Source organism: Pagrus pagrus (assembly GCF_965226575.1).
Source record: "Pagrus pagrus genome assembly, chromosome: 17".
Classification (NCBI taxonomy): domain Eukaryota; kingdom Metazoa; phylum Chordata; class Actinopteri; order Spariformes; family Sparidae; genus Pagrus; species Pagrus pagrus.
Genome location: NC_140201.1, coordinates 9,551,843 through 9,570,949, shown reverse-complemented (window position 1 = coordinate 9,570,949; position 19,107 = coordinate 9,551,843). Strand labels below are relative to the sequence as shown.

General features: G+C 43.3%; 1 protein-coding gene across 7 annotated transcripts in view; it reads left to right on the top strand.

The window, feature by feature from the left end:
* The window catches only part of LOC311272635 (RNA-binding motif, single-stranded-interacting protein 3), a gene marked incomplete at its 3' end in the record, with an annotated part of 290,445 nt that overhangs the window by 139,336 nt on the left and 132,002 nt on the right, over positions 1 to 19,107 (top strand). For all 7 annotated transcript variants that reach the window (XM_084379187.1, XM_084379188.1, XM_084379186.1 and 4 more), the window contains one exon: positions 4,409 to 4,467. In XM_084379187.1, the coding sequence (XP_084235313.1) occupies positions 4,409 to 4,467 (59 nt within the window). The remainder of the gene's footprint in view (positions 1 to 4,408; positions 4,468 to 19,107) is intronic.

Below are 19,107 nucleotides of genomic sequence, written 5' to 3'. Positions count from 1 at the left end.
TGGTGGGTGTCTCTGCACCTGCTCCTACATGAGCAGAACTCTTAGTGCGGCACCTTTTCTTTTTCAGCCACAGTATCTACATTCTGCTAATTATTTAACATAAAAGCATACAAGAAGGTGATACATCGAAGTTATTGTTCTCCATGGTGTGCCTTTCGCACCTGCCTCATCCCCCCCCCGCACAGGTGCTCCAAAGGTGCTGAAAGCGCCTGAAGCAGTTTGCTGCTTATAGGCAATTCAGTTAAACACAGTAAAGCCGAACCCTGTCGCTGCATGTGTTCCATTCCATTTCGCTTCTTTTACGATATTCAATTAGTCCCGAAACCCGTGCAGCTAAAAAGCAGGTGCGTACACAGAACCATATACACTCGCAACTGCTCAACACTTTTGAGACTTTGGAGGCAGGTATGGAATAAACAGTGCAATGACTTTTGAGTGGCTGTTCGGTTTGATGACTGACATAGTTGAAGACGGACGGTTGCCTGTGAGAACAACCATTTTGACAACATCGTGTCAACCTGACAAAATCATGTCAGAGAACATAGCCTTAGTCTTACACAAAAGCCCAATCCCAATACACCCCTTGCCCCCACAATTTAGCCCTGCCCCTCAGTTTTACTCATTCACGTTTAAAGGGAGGGATGGGATTTTAACCACTATCCCTTGTAAGTCTGTTCTGGATAGCAAGGAAGCACTTGAAAACAAAGGGTTGGGGTGATTGGAAATGGGATTGGGCCTGAGTTAACATCTTTCAGACATCCCATATTTATATCGGTAAGGTGCTAATTTTGTTGATTGAATTGCAGTGGGAACCAGTTTGCTCAAATGGTACATGCCGTATGTTCAAGTCTTCATCTGCAGGAACAGATGGACAGTCTTTTGCAGTTACAGTGTACTTACACACCAAACTAATATACAAAGACTTTCAGAGAGTCTTAGATCCTAGTTTAGGTTTCAACTACCTACTGTTCAACATTTAACACACACACACACACACACACACAGTCACAGACCTTTGGACAGTGTGTCCAAAGCCTGAGGCCAAGGCCTCAGCACAACACTTGGGTGGTCCGTCCATCCTTTACAGCGCTGTGCTTTCCTGTGTAGCAGCAACACCACAGTGACGTGTTGTGGTTCTGGCCAGCTCTCTCTCCCTTCCCACGTACAGCAAAGAGCCACTTCACTCTCCCAGCTCTGATGACGGAAATGGAATCCGCCTGGATCGTTTCATCCAGCAAGAGAGCGAGAAACGAGAGGAACGCAGCGCAGGGATGTCACTCGTGTGCTTGCAGCTGCCCTCTTAAAAACATAGCTGAGCTTTCGGCTCAGCTTCAGTTTTATCACATCTCAGTGCCCAGACATCTGTCAAACGGATGACATGTTTTACATCCACCACAATTTGTGCATTTTCATCAGCCTGAAATAGCTCATAAAGCCTTTTTTTTTTTTTTTTCTCGGCAGTTTCATTTCTGGCATCTTCTTTTCTCCGGGTTGATCCGATATTGCATCAGAATGATTGCCATGGGATTCCTATTAGGAGGGAGGAGGAAGGGAGGAAACAAAAGGAGATGAGTGAAGGATACAGTGCAGGAAAGATAAATGGAGAGGATGGTAAAGAGACATTAAGAGAGAAAGATAGATAGATAGAGAGAGAGAGAGCAAGAGAGAGGAGAAGATTTGTGAGGAGGAGGGAGGGCCGAGGGCCAGCGGAGTCAGAGATAAGAGGCTGCGAGAGTGATTGAAATAGGATTAGTGGAGACAGGCTCTGCATCCCGGCCACAGCATCACAGTGTTAAACCTGCGCTTCACAGGGACTGCCTCTGTCACATCAAAGCCTCCCCAGGCCTGGCTGGCAGAGAGGGGAAGGAGCCGCCAGCAGGGTCGTCCACAGCCACAGCCACACACACACTCACACAAGCCACATACATGAACATGCTGATCACATTCTCCATCCGTCTCCAATATGTCTCCATTATGGGCACAAAGCTGGCTCCTTCCACCTTGCCTTTTCATCTCGCTGCAGTGTCTTTGTGGTGTGTATTTGGACCGCGGAAAGGATGCATTGATGAGCCATCTTTAACATTTAATGAGGCAAGCAGTGATGAGTTGGCATTGGAAAGCTACTGTCGCCTGCTTCCCCCACGTCCAAACAAAGTTTTAATGAGAACTTTCCCCCAATTTGTGCCAAAAGCACTGAGCTTTTTAACTGCTTCCCAGACTGAAAGCATACAACATTTTTCACTTACTGTACGTGCTGAAGCAGGGCAGACACCTGTGTGCAAATAAACAGAAACAAACATTCTAGCTAGCTCGGTGGCTTACCTAAAGAGCTGGGTAATAAATCAATATAATATCAACATATGATCTTAAACTGTGTCTGTAGTAGTAATAGTTTCTCGATGAAAAAAACCCTAAATCTCAGTATATGATAGATAACGTACTGTATATCCGTATTAAACCTACCATGATTGAGGATTATAAACCCTCTTGCCCAATTCTTATTTGTAAGTCCCAGTTTTTATTTCTCTGCGAAAATCTGAAATACTGCAGTTGCTAACCGAGCTCTGCATGCTCTCTAATCAAATGAACACTCACTGCTCCATGTTCATCTTGTGTACTTATGCTTGAGAGTGTCTCAGTATGATCAAACATTCCACGTTAGGCCTGTTCTGCTGCACTAGATTATGGATCCCTATAGCTAAAATGGCCTGTTTATCTGCGGAAGAGAGACAATCCGCTGATTGGTGAGTGCTGTTCCTGTGTGTGCATATTTGTACACTGTGTGTGTGTGTGTGTGTGTGTGTGTGTGTGTGTACTCATGCGGTATCTGTATTTGTGTGTGCGAGCTGGTAGTTTTCCTCTCGGAGCTCATCAGTTCATATCCACCACCCACCCCACCGCAGCATGCAGTAAATAGAGTCTCCGCCACTCGTTGAGAAATGGCACAATTATCCCCTGCTGGTGAAATATGGGCCGGGATGCACCACTGCTTCTTCCCTACAGAATGCGTGTGTGTGTGTGTGCGTGTGTGTGTGTGTGTTTATGAGTGGTGGTGTGTGTGTGTGTGTGCAAACGTTCAGAGCAAAACTGTCTGTCCTCGGCTCACTCATTGTGATGTGCGCTCAACACACAGGGAATTGTTCTCATTTATGTATTTATACACAGACATGTATACATTGCAACAGAAGTGTAATTGTACAATCAAGGGAGCAACCGTGCACATTCTCACACATACAAATACATACAGTGCATGCACGCATGCAGATTGGCACACGCACATACTGTACTAACAGTGCTACAGTGCTTCTTGCCCTGCACACAACTCAGCATGTTGCAGTTTTAGCTGAGACAAGCAGATAGAATAAGTCACTGTCAGTCAGTCAGTGAGGTCAGTCCTTCAATTCCCAAAAAATCAAAGCAACCGACTGTGCATGCAGAACTGAAGAGCAAAGAAATGTTACTTTCAGTTTTGCATGGAGCCACAACGATGACATAATGAGCAGATATTTGAGTGTAATAATATAACACAATGATACTCGCTTTATTTACAACACCTCTCAGCTTCCAGACAAATTAAAGTCCACGAGCTCTCCTAATTGTAAAGCATCGATACTTGAGAGAATGACCTGAGAAACAACCTCAACAATCTTTTTTCAGAATCACTTTGAAAGATTGACTACGTAGTGTTGAGCGTTGAGTCCTCATTGAGACCTCGTCATTCAAATGTTTGAATGTTATTGATCCAGAACTCTTCATGTCTGGTCAGAAGCAGATGTTGATTAGAAATATTACTAAATAGGGTATAACATAAATTCCATGATTGCTTTTGCTATTATTATTTTTTGAATTTCCAAAAATGAGACGAGTAGACCTCAACAATGTGTTGCCTCATTTTGCCAAACGATGATGGGTTTTACAGGTATTGCCATACAGTTTCAAAAGTTTTGAACAAGTTTATTATTCAATAGAATAAATAAGTATTGTTTTTGGGCTATGTCATTGGTGACAAGAAGTTCATGGTGGGGTTTGATGTGAAAGGAGTTAATCAGTTTAATTTGTTGAAATGTATATTACAACTTAACTTCTGAGATCGTTCAATGCACTCTTATGGTTTTAGACCTTTTGAAAATGTTCAGTGACTTGCTCAAATGTCAGAGGGCTGCACATTCATTTGAAGTCAGCCATAAACATAATGTTATTAACCTCGAGTGATTTCTCTTCCCAGTGGCTTTTGACATTTGTGCGACTTTGAAAATTGCTAGTTGCAACTAAATGGCAGAGCGTATGGAAAATGAGACATTTACCTTCACCACAGGACGGCAATTTTAGTGAACTACCCCACAAGCCAAAGGTCCTGTAGGTCATTCTGAGTCTAAAAACACTGAATGTAATTTCCCTGTCTTCACAGGTATGGAAAAATAGTGTCAACCAAGGCCATTCTGGATAAGAACACCAACCAGTGCAAAGGTAAGTCTTCACTTTGTCTGTTTTGTACAACCACTTTGTTTTAGTGCACCAGCACCATCACTCTTTAGACTGTGTCTTGTCAACAGCAATCCAAGCCCTCTCGTAAATTTAGACATCAGCTGAGGAAACCTTGCGCTGTATATCAGCAATTTAGCGAGTAGCTGGCTTAACGCTGCATGAAGGCTTCGAGTAAACAACCTGCTCTTGGATGCCGCTGCACTTCTCTGGAGGATAAGCAGGCAGCCACTGTCTCAGCCCCTCCCTATCTCCTCTTCGATTTCCTGTTTTGTCATATGGAAGACAATCTTTTGGAAAGAGTGTTTCTGTTAAATGTCCATTAGTGTCTGCACAGCAAATGGTGCGCACACGCAGCGACGACATTAGTGATTCATTTGAAATTGTTTCTGGAGTGCACACGCTACACGCATTTACATGCTTGAACATACACGCGTGCTGGACCAATTAGAGGGCTAACAAGCTAGTTGGGATTAGATAAACTTTAATTACTATCATTGTCACACTCACCATCTCAGGGTCTTGGCTTTGTTTTCACTTTAGCCACCTGCCTTGCACGGCTGTAAACACATTTCACACCTTCTCTTTAAATCTCTTTGTATTGCAATCAGTTGGTAATGATCAAGACCAGCTTCAGTGAGAGAGGGAGAGAGAGAGAGAGAGAGAGAGAGAGAGGAGGGAACGGCGCAATAGAGAGATGAGGGAAAAAAAAAAAAAAAAGATTAGTGTGCTACTTGCCCCGAGGTGTCTGGCAGCACTGTTTAAGAGCTATTGAAGTTCCATCAATACTTTTAATTGCTTTTTGTGGTTTCCCGGGCTCAGAAGTGTGGCCTTTCAAGGTGAAGCCGCCTTCTTAACCCTGCTCCACACCTGAGTTTATCCTGCCAGGCATGCTCTGGGTCAAAATGTTGAGGAAAAGAACCTCTGCCTTTTAGAGGATAGGAAAAAAGGGCTGATTATCTTGACAGGTCCTTTTTGTGAGTCCTACAGGCTATTAAAGACAAGACTGGATGCATGTTAGTGGGAAGGGTGTATCCACAGGTCACAGGACAAAGCACAGGATGGATTAAAGAGGAGAAAGACAGAGAGGAGGGAGGTTAGGATGATTCAGACTAGAAAAAGAGAGAGAAAAAAAGAGGAAGTAAACCTTTCGATTTCTGCGATGAAAGAAACAGACTGTCCTCAACTACAGGTTATCCCTCTCTGTGTCCAGCTGACCCGAGTAAGGCACGGCACAAAAACATCGGCTCAGCTTAGCACTGTGTTATGTGGAAGACAATGTTTCCCATAAGTCACCCTCCTGGAATGCAGCACTGCTGAGAAGCCAAGAAGCAAATATAAGCAGACGTATTTTATGAGTGGAAAGGATGGTCCTGCTCTGCACCCAGTGAGAGAGAGGGAGGTGGACAGAGGGTAGACAGAGAAGAAAGAGTGTGACGAGAAGAGCTGAGTGACCTTGAGGAGAAAATAATAGTTCTTGAGTGTTTGAAAGACACGTTGAGGATGAGAGAAACTGCACAAAGAGCTCATTTCTGCTGCTACAACATCAAACCTCTCTCATACATATCTCACTATCTCCTGAAAGGTGAGCAGGTATCAAAGCGTAAACCAGCCAAGCCCAGTGTAGTGAAGCCTGATGGGCTGGCGTGCATCCGTGCTCTCGGTAACAAAGCCAAATAGGCACATCGCCCCGATCTAGTCACGCATTGTTTCCACTCATCTGACCCCCTGACCCTGACACTTGTTTAAATGTCAGAGCGGCAGCTTATCACCACGTGCCACCGTCACGCAGCGAGCATCCCTCTCCTCTGTCTCCTCTCCTGCTCCACCACCTCTCCTCCCCCTCGTGTTATTTGTGTTTAGCTCAGCTCAGTGAGCACACTGCCAAAACAACGTGAGAAAAATGGGATAGAGGAGAGGTCAGGACCAGTCAGAGATCGACAGTCAGCCCGAGGAAAACAAGAGGGTATCTCGAACTCGCTGACTAACTTCTCTGCTCTGCTTTTGTGTTTACCCTCGCCTTAATTTAATGGATTCAGAAACTTTTGGTTTAGTTTGACGTTGTACGTCATAAAATCCTTTCTCAAACATTTTTAATTGTAGGGTGTGATTATACTCTGTTGGGACAATATATCCTTTATTATGAACACCATATCTTCAGTACTGTTTATTTTGGCAGTAGGGTAGATTAAAATTCACAAAAATGTCTTACAAGTGCAGACAAGGTGTTTCAATCTGTCCTGCGTGGGCTCTGATGCAAATGTCTCTGGCAGAAAAAAGAGAGAAAATGCAAGGTAGCCATGCAAAAAAGTTGAAACTGGCTAAACTTTTATTCTACAGTATGATGAAATTTGGCAAGATGCTTGATTGGACAATTAAATCTGTACAGACACACATTCCTGGTGGACTACTTTGAAAGAAACATTTAAACGGGTCTGAAATCAACAGTTTTTAGACATCTAGAACCCACTTACAGCTATTGTTTGATGACCAAATTTAAATTCCCGTCAGATTCAGAATATAAGGGTTCTACAGGGTCTCCTGCAAAAGCTTTACAAAAGCAGTTAAATCCTTTACATGAACTAAAGCATCATTGCACAGGTTAACAAGCTAAATGCTACTACTGCTTGTTTCCTTGAGCTTACAGCTATAAGGATGCATATCTGTAATTGGCTGTATTTTATTAACAAGAAATGAGCTACGCGTTTTGCATGTTGCTTCATCAGAAACGTGTGCGGTAGCTCGCTCTTTGTTGTTTTTAATGTAATTGTTAATAAAATAGCGTCAATCATATCCTGTTGTGCGCTGGAATTTAGATTTTCCAGCTGCACTCAGAAAAGAAGCACTCCTGTGCACATGGTATCTTTTGTTTTTTGCATATCTATAGGTTAACAAGGAAGCTAGGTAAACAATTAACCAAAATATAATTGAAATGAAAATATGGCCAAATGCAATATACAGTTCACAGGAGCTGCATTTTTTTTGGTTTTGACCTAAAATGAGTCACAACATGTGATTATAATTAAAGCATGGTGGAGCTACAGATCTATTTGAGGCTACAAATGATATTCTCCAGATGGAAGGGAACATGCTTGACCCCAGTGAAACTCATCTATTTCAGCCGGTGAAAATAAAATGCAAAAATTACCATTCCCACTAGATTGACTAAAGTGACTCATATTGCAGTGCCCTATCTGTAAAAATAGTCGCAGTACAATATCCTTTACGCATCATTCCACCATGCATCTACACTGTGAACCTCTATGCCAGGTAAATAATTTTACCATGCATTAATATGTAAATGTTTTATGCTGATGAAGGTCTTCCTGTAGCCGAAGCGTTTCATTTGTTACGTCGATAAAACACCTGTGCAAAGAATGAAATTGAGTACGAGAGAGATGATAGGAAGCTAGATAACTGATGAAATGGGAGATGGAGTTGTGAGCGTGGGAGTGGAGGCTCGCTGCTGTGGAAAAGCAGAAAAACAGTGATGACGCTTTCTGTACTTGCAGGTCAGGTGTTAGGGAAATGTGGATTTTTGTTTGCATGCACACATACGCCAACAGAGGTATGACACCCACGCACGAACACAGACGCACATTGTCTCCTCGCTACCATACATCTATCTATACATTTCCCCTCAGTACACAAGTGTTTGCAAGTGCTGTAGAGCCCAGTTTGAAGTACCACATCACAAAAACTACACTCTAAGACCATGTAATACACCTCTCCCACGCACTCAAACACAAAGGGCACACACAAAGACTAATCGTACCCCCGCACGCACTCCCCATCCATCTGCCTGAGGTGCGCTCGGCTCTTGCAGCAGCAGTGGCCGTGCAGCAGATCTATCAATCCTCTTTCTAACATCACAGCATGTGTGCCTGCCTGCCTGCCTGTCTGCCTGTTCTGGCTGCTCTCCTCCACCACCGCACCACGCAGGCCTTTCACTGAGCCTCTCTTTCTTCCCAGCGCTGACTCACTCCCTCGCTCCCTACCTTACTCTATGACACACACGTACAGGCTTCCAGGCACTCACACAAGGGTACGCAACAGAAGCATGCAAGCCGATAAATACGCACACACACACACATGTTTTGGATGTAGCCCAGTTCAGAGAGAAATGGGAACAGGAAGTTGTGGAAGGGCTTTAGGGCTGTCGAGCGCTGTGGGTAAGAGGAGGCATTCAGCTCTTCATCTCTCTCACTCTCATGCTCCTCCGCACTCTCACACTGCTTCTCCTTCCCTTTTTGTCTCTGTTTTTTTCTCTCCCTCGCTCTCATACTCTGTCTACCTATATATCTGTCTCTGCACTTTCACATTTACTGTAGAAATACTGAAGAGATTTGGGGTTTGCATCACAGATGGAGTGGGGGATTGAGGATGGCAGAGGGAGAGAGAAAAGGAATTGACTGCGAGAACCCAAAACCACTCATTTGCCATCCGTGCCCACAAGGGCCTCTTAAAAGGCAGCGGCGGCATTTGAAATAAAGCAGGGCTGACCGAATGGAGACATTTTATTTTTCCTGCCAGAGCCCGGAGGCAGAGGAAATGACCTCAGCCCTTTAAAGGACCTCCGTTTCCTCCTCAACCACGGGGAGATAAGGCTGCGCCGAGATTCACCGGCCTGACTGGCGCGCTGCCGCGACGGACCACCGCACTGAATTGTGGGAGATAGATGAGATGAGAAGATAGTCTCTGGTGGCTGTGTGTTTGGCAGTTTGTTGTTGTTCGTTTCTTTGCCCTGTAACTTGCCATCCATTTTGTATGAGGATGCTCAAAACTCACAAGGGCATTACATAAACGCACATCTTGAAAGAATTAGCGTCGCCTTTACTCCATTGTGTGGCTGACTTGATGTAAAGCACGATAATTTCCTCTTTTGTCCCAACAAATTTAAAGCCTGTTTGGAGTATCCAAACATTTGATCGTAAAGATTAAAGCAACATGTATGTTTGATTGAATACCCATTGGGAAAATAACTGTAGCTACAACAAATTTACAGCAGGATGTCCTTGCATACTATCCCTAAGATGTGGACACGCTGAACCTTCTGAATACTGAATCAATTCTGCATAGCTTGCCTGCATTTGCAGCCTCGGTATGGCGCAATTTAAAAGCCTGTCAGAGGCTTGACCATTACAATCTGAAGCATCCCTCGCCCTCACCACAGGATCAGCCTAATGGAGAAATATAGGCAATGTTGCATTCTATAAAAACAGATTTATTGCTGCATCAGTGGCTGAGTGGAGTATTGCATGACTCCGAGCATAAGGGCTATTGATGAATGAGGTGACGCTCTCCAAAAAGGCCTGTTTTTCATTGTCATGTGCATGTGTATCTGTGTATTTGGGGTAGGGCGGGGGAGGGGGCGAGAGAGAAAAGGCAGAGTGCTTTTTGCATCCGTTATTGGTTTCTCATTAGAGGGCTGAGATATAAACATTTGTCTATGTTGTACACGGTGCTGGCGCAATTAAGGATTCTCTTTGCCGCCCCCTCTGCCCTTTGAAAGTGAATTATGTGCAGATGAGAATCTCGACTGAAGTGTGGCCAACAACGGACCTTTTCCAAATGCCTCTGTTCCCTCAAAGCCATTCCAGAGAGGAGAGATCGGCTGAAGGAGAGAGGAGAGAAAGCGCTCGCCGTTTCCTGCTTGCACTGCGTATTAATGACTCTAATTAGCAATAGCTGAGGGATAATCACATTGATTTCGACAGATTCAGCATGCAGACCCTCATTGGATAACACCCACAGCCTTTGTTGGCACCCAACAATCACATACACACACAAACACAAACACGCACGCAAAAATCCCTTTTCTGTCCTTCATTCCTCCCCCCTCCCCTCAATCTCCATTCCAGTGAGCTGGCTGTTCACTGCGTAAGCATCTGATTGGCCAAGTTTGTCGTAAATAGAAGCAGCCGGGGCCATCAGCGCTGCATTCCTTAAGCTCTGACCTTTTGTACGCCCGCCACTTCCTGTGCTGTTTTTGCATGCAGTGTGGTCGACGTCTGTATATGTGTGTGTATTTTTAATGAATGCGTGTGTGCGTCGGAAGTCGTGACGAGGTGGAATCCGGGAGACACAGAATCATGGGTCAAAATCGACCAAGGTTTCCCAAGAGCATTTTTGCACAGAGGTCCACTGCCAATTTGGGGAATTTGTTCACTTCTGAAGTATTATTGTTGACTGTGTGTCTTCTGGATCCAAACAAAGGCAGAAAAATATGTAGTGAATTTCACCAAAGCACAAACAGACTCTTGGGAACGTCTGTTGCTGATTCTTGTCACCACCGTGGCTTTCTTCTCTGGTCATTGACTCAGTCTATTTTTACAAAACACATCCCCAGAGCTCCCACTTTGTCTTGTGTGTTGACAAATGCCTCAGAGGGCACTGGTGGAAGGTGAGGGGGCGTACCCCCAGTCATCTCTTATCCTGGACCCAACCCGCGGATGGCAGGGGAACCACAGTGCAAGAAATGGCCTTCCACTGACCTGCCAAGGCCCTGGCCCCTCGCACGTCCCCTGACTGATGATCATTCCCTTGATTAGTTAAGGAAGGCATAAATCATAACTGCAGTGAAGAGGAAGGCTAGCTGGGGGCGGCCGGGCCGTTCCTCATGAATGACTAACAGATGCAAGAAGGAAATGGGCTGCGTAGTTGTTCAGAGGAATGGGACACTTTGTCTTTGTCCGGGTTTTAATGTTTGTCCCTACCTGGAGATTCTGTGTGCTTGATTTTCATCGATCCAGCCTCAGTTCAAATATTAAGCCCATCATCTCGTCTCGCTGGTGGTGCTTTCAGGCCCGAGTACCTGACATGATTACATCGCATATTACAGCGGCCGCTCAAATGGGGATAACATGGCTGCATGAAAGATGGCATCCAGCGTGAATACTACAGTTAGTGATCTCCAGGTGTAATTGGAATGATGGGGGAGCAGATATTTTAAGATACTCTATAGGTGAAGTGAAAGGGAAGTGTGAAAGGAGAGCTGCACCTGCTCTTTCTGTACGGATGTGCTTATACTGCTGTTGGCATTTTTTTACATCAGTCGGTACAATACAGAAATGAGCAGCTTTTCAAGGTTGTTTGACATTCTAACCTTAGTGTGTGTGTGTGTTTTGCTATGAATATACAGTATGTTAACATGTGCGGTTGTGTGTGTATGCTGGCATTTACAAGGTTTTGTTTGCCTGTGAGTGTTAATGCTGCACTGTGTGTGGGGATGCATGCTGGTTTGCGTGTGTGAGTCTGTGTGGGTTCTGTACAGCCACTCAGTTTTGAGGGGTTTTTTTGGCCACAGGTCTCATTTTAACAACCTCTTGACAAGTAATTAACACCCTTCAGGTCTCAAACCTTTCTTGAGTGCTCTTCACATGTTGCACCAAACACGCTGGTGTTTCGCTTTTAAGCTAGCAAGCTGATGAAGCTATCAGAGACCTGAGCGGTGAAGTAAATTACACGTCTGAATGGAGACCTTGTCTGCACAGTTTTGGTTTTTCTCTTATTTCTTTGGCGAGGTTTTCTGACACTTTAAACCAGTGAATGGCAGCAATGAGTAGATATTCTTTAAAAGTCTGAATACTTTATTTTTGAATGCCAAATCTGTGAAGATAATCTGCATCTCCAGAGAGCTCAGAGGTAACGCTAGTAGCTAGGTCCTCTACAACCAGACTCAATTTGTCTTGATGCGATTTTTTTTGCAGCATAAATAAGCCTCCTTCCTAGCAAACACTCATATTTTAAATAGTGTTGCAACTTCCCTGCTGAATTTAGAGCTGAAAGTGTACTAGAAGCCATATGGTGCTGTGCTATAGCTAATGAGTGTGAATAGATATGAATTAATTAAGAAACAAGAAAAGGGAGTAGAAAGGGAAGAAAAATGATGAAGAGTAAAATGAAGAAGAAAAGAAACGCTGAGATAGAGAGAAAATCATTACTGTGAACCCATATGTTAAAATACTTTAATATTTGAGCTGTTAAAATGTTAATCTGACACAGTCTTCCACATTTCATCCCTTCTTCAGTGTTGCCAAAATAGCTTCATGATGATCGTTTTCGACTGGGTGTATTGGCAGTCCCAGTAGAATTAGTTTCTGAAGAATTACAGAAAAGGAGAAAATGTGTTCCTACAGTGCCGTGCGTCCAATCTTTCTGCAACTATATGCGTCAAATCCTGTTGATGCATTGCGGTTGTAGAACTCGTCTATAACATTTGCACAGATATTGGATGAGGAATTAGTTTTTTCAGCCTCCTGTTCAGTTTGTCTTCAGCACAATGAGCTGCCAGTAGCCCCGTTGGCCCTGAGCCCTGGCACTTTGCCCTCTGCAGATCCCGACTGCAGCTCTCTGACAAGGACACTCCTACACCTGCGAGAGCAGATGACAAGAAATACAATACAGCCAATAGGATGCCTGCTTCAGCCCGAGACGAATGCCTTAGCTATAAATCCATGTTGCAGGGTTGATAAGTTAATTGCCTGTACCGCTATCTCCTCGCTAGTGTCTAATATAGAGGAGCCCTCTCTGAGAGTTATTTTACAACAAATGGGTATTGTCTCTGAGCGCAAGGCAGGGAGGATGGCGACACTGGACGAGTAAATGAGGGATCTTTATTTTGAGTAGTTCCAAGAGCTGCAATCTGTGGGTGCATGAAAGTGATTTCAAACGTTTTGCATGGGTTTGTGCTTGCTTAATTTTACCTCATCTCCCTGATGTCTCTTTAGCTTCACGCAGAAACACTATTTTTTTTTTTGAAGCTGTGTTTGCAGATGGAATCACGCTTGTTGATTTTACAGGATGTCAGATGTAGACGAGGCTGTAGTATTATTTGGGAAGTGTGGCCCGAAGACTTGTCACTTCTCCGTGGTGTTAATGCTCTGACAGCACTGATGTGGTCAGAAGTCTCTCACCCAAAGCTAACATTTTAATACGCAACCTTTAAAAAAATTAATGCATCGCAGATGTTTCTCCGCGGGATCCTTCCACTGAAAGATTAATGATCCTCCCCTGTTTACTCACGTACCCACACATGCACACACACAAACAGGAAAGTTGGAGGTCACACACAAGCATGTGTACAGACCCATTCAACACATCCACGCACACACGCCACCACATGGTTTACTGGAGGGTAGCCGCAAAATGTATCATCAGTCAGCTGCTGGTGGTGCAGGATAAATGTAGGAGGACAGAGGAATGCAGTCCCAGTGAGGATGCTCTCTTCTGGGTTTGGAGTGTGACCAAGGCGGTCTTGACTTGGCCGCAGTTAGTCACGGATGCCATCTCGCTATTTAAAACCCCATGTTGCTCTCCCTCAGTGTTTGCACAGCTCACTGCAGCCTCCCAAAACCACCATCCGCCCTCCCTGCAGGGCAAAAGGTTTTGAGAAACCCCCAAATTGACCAAAGACATTTTTAAATGTACAAGCAATAACATCTTTATGAGCACCTTTTCATTTATGTATGTGGGTTCAATTCATCTATTATTTTTATAAGATTAATCACTCAATCAGTGAGTCTAATACATTTCATGAAATAGAAATGATTACACATTGCAGTATCTCAGGTTCTGAAATCAGCACTTCAAAACCCAAAGATATTCAATTTACAATGATAAAAAGGAGTAAAACAGCCCTAGAAACCTCACTACTGCTCAAACAATTAATTGATTAATGGACAGAGAAATAGTTATCAACACTTTAGTTACTCAATTAATTGTTTTAGTTGTTTATCAAAGAAAAAACTTGAGTTTGCTGCTTTTCTCTGTTCTATTTCACTGTAAACTGCATATTTGTGGCTTTTGAACTGAAATGACAAACTTTTCATATTTTTCTGATATTTCATAAACTAAACAATTTGTATAAAGTTAATCAACAGATGATTCATAGCTGCGGCCCCAAATTTGACATTTGAGAAGCAGGATCCAGTGAGTATTTAGCTTGTGTCTCGATGAATGACACACAGTTACTCAGTTCTCAAAAACTTGAGTGATTAATTCACCATTGATCAACAAATGCATGATTTGGCTAATCAATCCAGCACTACATTCTACTATATTCAGCTCACATGAAGGCACAAACCGTATATCTGCATCTCGGTGGCAGAGCGAGGTCAAAATGTTGCACATACTGTCGGCTGGAACGTGATTCAGTACTACGGCTGCACCATGAATCATAAGAATCATATTACAGGCATTGTTATGCATATTTGTCCATGGAGTGGCCCATCTATCTCCTCCATTAACCATAATCACTGTTACACATGCAAAGTACGAATTATTAACATACGTGTAACCACAATGATTAATCACCCATGTGCAACAGCAGCTTCAGAACACTTCTTGATGACTCACAAGGACGTAAACAATTACGCTGTTTGCCCCGTACACCATTGTAATGCTCCGTGACTTGTCGTTGATTCATTATTCATACTTAGAGCATTATTATTCCATTGTATGCGGTGCAAAATGGGATCATTAGCACTGAATATGAGAATGTGAAAAATGGAAATATTGGGGAAAATGGTGGTGGATATAGTGGGTAGGAAACCCCAAACAATCCTGACTATTAGCAGATAAAGAATGGTAATTTCCCCAGAAGTAATTAGGATTAGCATAATTTGACGGCGCATGAATGATGCGTGGATGATTGATATGTCGATACAGGCATTGTAATGAGTCCCTTATCTCTACTCTCCACTGAAGACGTGCGTATGGAGCGAAGCCTGAGGTGCCATCTACTGTAGTTCTAGACATCTGCAGGGGGACCATGTTCAGGAGAACCCTGCCTCATACACACACATTCATACATGCAGAACCACTGGGGCTGCAGTAGAGTAGAAGCAGTGGTAGCATTGCACCATCCTGTAGTAACTGATTGAAGATGGTCCTTTTATCTTGACAGGCCCCCTGTTAGAGCCAGACCAGGAAATATGATACGGCAGCTCATGTTCTCTTTATTCCTCTCAGAAAGACAGTCTGTGCGTCTGTACATACAGTACGTATGTGTGTCTATATCATCCTGACAGGGTTTTGTGTGCATATACTGTGTGTGTGTGTGCTTGAGCCATCTTGGTGCATGTGCGCATTAGTGTGCAGCCGCACAGCATTATCAGCCACCACGCATGTAGTCAGTCACTTTGAGCTGCTTTTAAGTGACAGTTATCGATTGGATGTTTGTGTTGCTGCAGAGGCTTCAAAGCAACGCCTTGCCCTCTGCATCCCACTTGAGAAAGTAACTTTAGAGTACCCGCAGTGAATACAGCAGCAGTACAGTGTGTACTTAACTCTAGAAACACATTCTTCTAGCAATACCTGCGTGTAGCTGTGTGTAGGTGTGTGTTGTTTAAAGTGTGAGACGTGATGTTTTAAATTGTTTCTTGACCCTGCTGCTTCTTCACAATATAACTTTTTCTCCTGCTTAGTGACTAACCAAGTGTTATTGTAATATACACTGAATACACTTGCAAACATACACACACATAGAGTAGTAAAATAATATATTTGTCTGTACAGTTCTATAGCAATCCGAAAGCAATGGAGGTGAACACAATTTTACTTACAGTTCAGTGTCTACGTATATATAGTGTATATTTCGGCTGTTTTCAGTCCCAAGGTGTTAAATACAACAGCCTGGTCAGTGGTCCTATGCTTCTAAGTTTAAAGCACTTCTTGGGTGTATATGTAGTATATATTTTACCTCAGGAGACTCAGGTTCACACCCAACAGTCCAAAAGCCATTATATGTCATAATAAGTGAACTGTATGTCAGCAAGCTTTATTTTGAAAGTCTATCCAGATGTTGCATATAACACATGATATCTAACTTGACCTGCAGAGGGGTTGAGGGTCACGTGAAAAGCTGACACTATAGGGTTAGGTACAGCGTCATAGTTTTGAGCTTGTGTTCTGTATTTACATACACGCTTGGTGTTTGTTTTCACCCTTGACTTATTTGATCAAAACTATACTTTCCAAAAAAGAGTAAGTTTAAGTTTTACTTATTTTTCTACTGTGACAGTGGAATCAGTGCTAAGGTACGGCACAATCCCAAATATTGAGTTTTGTAGGGACATACGTCTATTATTGCTAATAGTACATAACCAACAGTATGAAGGTCTATTTAAGGAGGGAGATGATATACATGCTTGAGTCAGTAGTGCGCCGAGAAATTAACAGTGTGTCTTCTGACAGAGCAGATCCTAAATCTAAATTTATCTTCGTAATGTCAATATATTAAAATGTACTGTATAAACCTAGACTTAAACCTCCTTACACAGTGAGGATGAGCCAGAGTGACTCACTGGTCTGATACTGAAGCTGACTGTCATGAAGTATTGAAGCAGAAGAGCTCACACATTCACACATATACAAAGACTCCCCCTTCCTATAACCTCCACCACCATTCTGCCTGATAAAAGCACAACTGGAGACTTGAGATGTCTTCATGTCTCTCAATTATTATTCCCTTTCCCAGCAAAACAAGCCTTTAACAGTTTTACCCTGTGGCTATGGATCAAACAATCCACATTACAGAATCATTATGCATATATCATCTACAATAACTGCATGTGGAAGAGCAAACTGGGTCTATTACTGGAAGCAGCTAGTGAAGTGTCAATCCAGTCTTCTTCAGAGCATTCTGCTGACCCTGAGTAACCTCCTCTTCCTCACTCTGCCTTTGTACACACCCTTTCTCTGGCTCTCGTTCCCTCCGCCTCCCCTTCACTTCATCCTCCATTCAGAGCCGTCTGAATATAGGTCAGCATTCTCTAAAATCCTCCTCCATCTGAAAGTTTGATAAGTGCACTCCAGGTGGTAGTGGGCTGAATATTATATTTGTAATTGGGGGTCGCAGGTATCCACCATTGGAATATTCTGATTATTAAAGAGAACGAGTCGTCTCCCGGATGGCCTCGGTACCATTCTGTGTGGTTCTTTTAATGTGCTGTTAATGTGTTCTTAGATCTCAAGAGGAAGCAATATCTGTGTTTTAATGTGTTTAAAGGGTTAGTTCACCCGAAATTACAAAAATATCATACTTCTTGTTTCGCTGTAGTTTGGGGTAATCTAGATATCCAGAGTTTTTAGCCTCTAGCCAGGGAAACTGAGGGGAAGGGTATGGTGTTTGTGGAGCTCACAGTATTGAAAAATTGCATTTTAAAAAATCAACAGCAACATGTCCATCTCAAACTACCCAGTTACTATGAACAGAGAAACACAAACGTAAAAAATTAAAGGGAAAACCCTTAATATAAAATGGATGAAGGATTACAGACAGTTGCGTAAGTGTAAAACAGATGTGAATCACATGTTTTAGCCTTTGCAGTCTTACCTTGCAAGGCGGTGTAATGGTAGTGCTGTTCTGCTGATCTGATAAGTTGAAGTTAGCCCGTAATAGACAGATGTTCTGTCCAATCACCTGCCAAGTATTTTTTGAAAGTGCCTGCCTTATTCCAACAACTCCAGTGGTGCCTTTTCAGATGGATTGCTCCTAATCACCAGAACCAACAGAGAGCCTATGGGAAAATTTGCAGTCAAATATTGAAAGAGAGGTTCTCATCCCTCCAGCAGACATACAGAGATTGCACAGTCTCTCCCAAGGCACATGGGAGCTGTTGTGGAAGTATGTGGTGGCCAAGCACCTTACAAAGATGCTTAATGTTGGTAGTTTGTCACCCCCTGTAGTCCCATGAAAACTTCTCACAGCATGGTCTGTGGGTAATCTGAAGCACCTCCATCCCCATACCTTCTGGGAGGAGGCAGAAATATCAGATATCACAAAACTTGCCCAAAGAAAATTCAAACCATCTGCATGGCAAGATAACACTAAAGGAAAGAGAGAAAATATGTTTTTCTATCTAACGAGGTTGTGTTTTCACCCATGTCTGTTTGTTGGTTAGTTGGTATGTTGGTTGGTTTGTCAGCTGGATTACACAAAAACTACTGGAGAACTTTTTATGAAACTTGGTCTGGGGGATGGGTCTCGGCCCAGAATAGACCCCAAATTAAATATTTTATCCATAATTACGTAAATTATCAGTGTCTAATCACCTGAAACTAAGAATCATTGTGTATTATTTACCTTAACAGTAAGCCCTTTATGTGTACAGAGGGAGCCAGTCTTCTTCCACGTGGTATGCCATGTCGCACCACCATGTTACTAAGTAGACCAGAACGGACCGGACCAACCAAACACTGGCTCTAAAGCGGCCCTCTTACTGGAGGATGAGATGAGGGTTATTAAGTTGGTTGCAATCAGCAACCACAACACTAGATGCCACTAAATCCTACAAGCCCGACCTTTAAAATATATTTTTATAAGCCGCTCTTACATGAGGCAAGCTCTTAGGTTAGCTAGTATAACACATTGCTTGGATGCGCTTTCTCATTGCGGTCTCTTTAAAAAGGAGAAATGGTTCAGTTTCTCCGATTGTTAACTGTACGTGAAAACCTTTCACTCTGGCACTTCATATTTCCACAATTAAAGACCCACCCCTCTCAGCCCCACTCTAACAGCTGGCCATTAATCAGTCCTTGCACTCGATTTCTCTTCCGCCACAGGTTATGATTTTCACATTACTCCACACTCCTTCACCGCCATCCGATGGGAAAATGACCCCG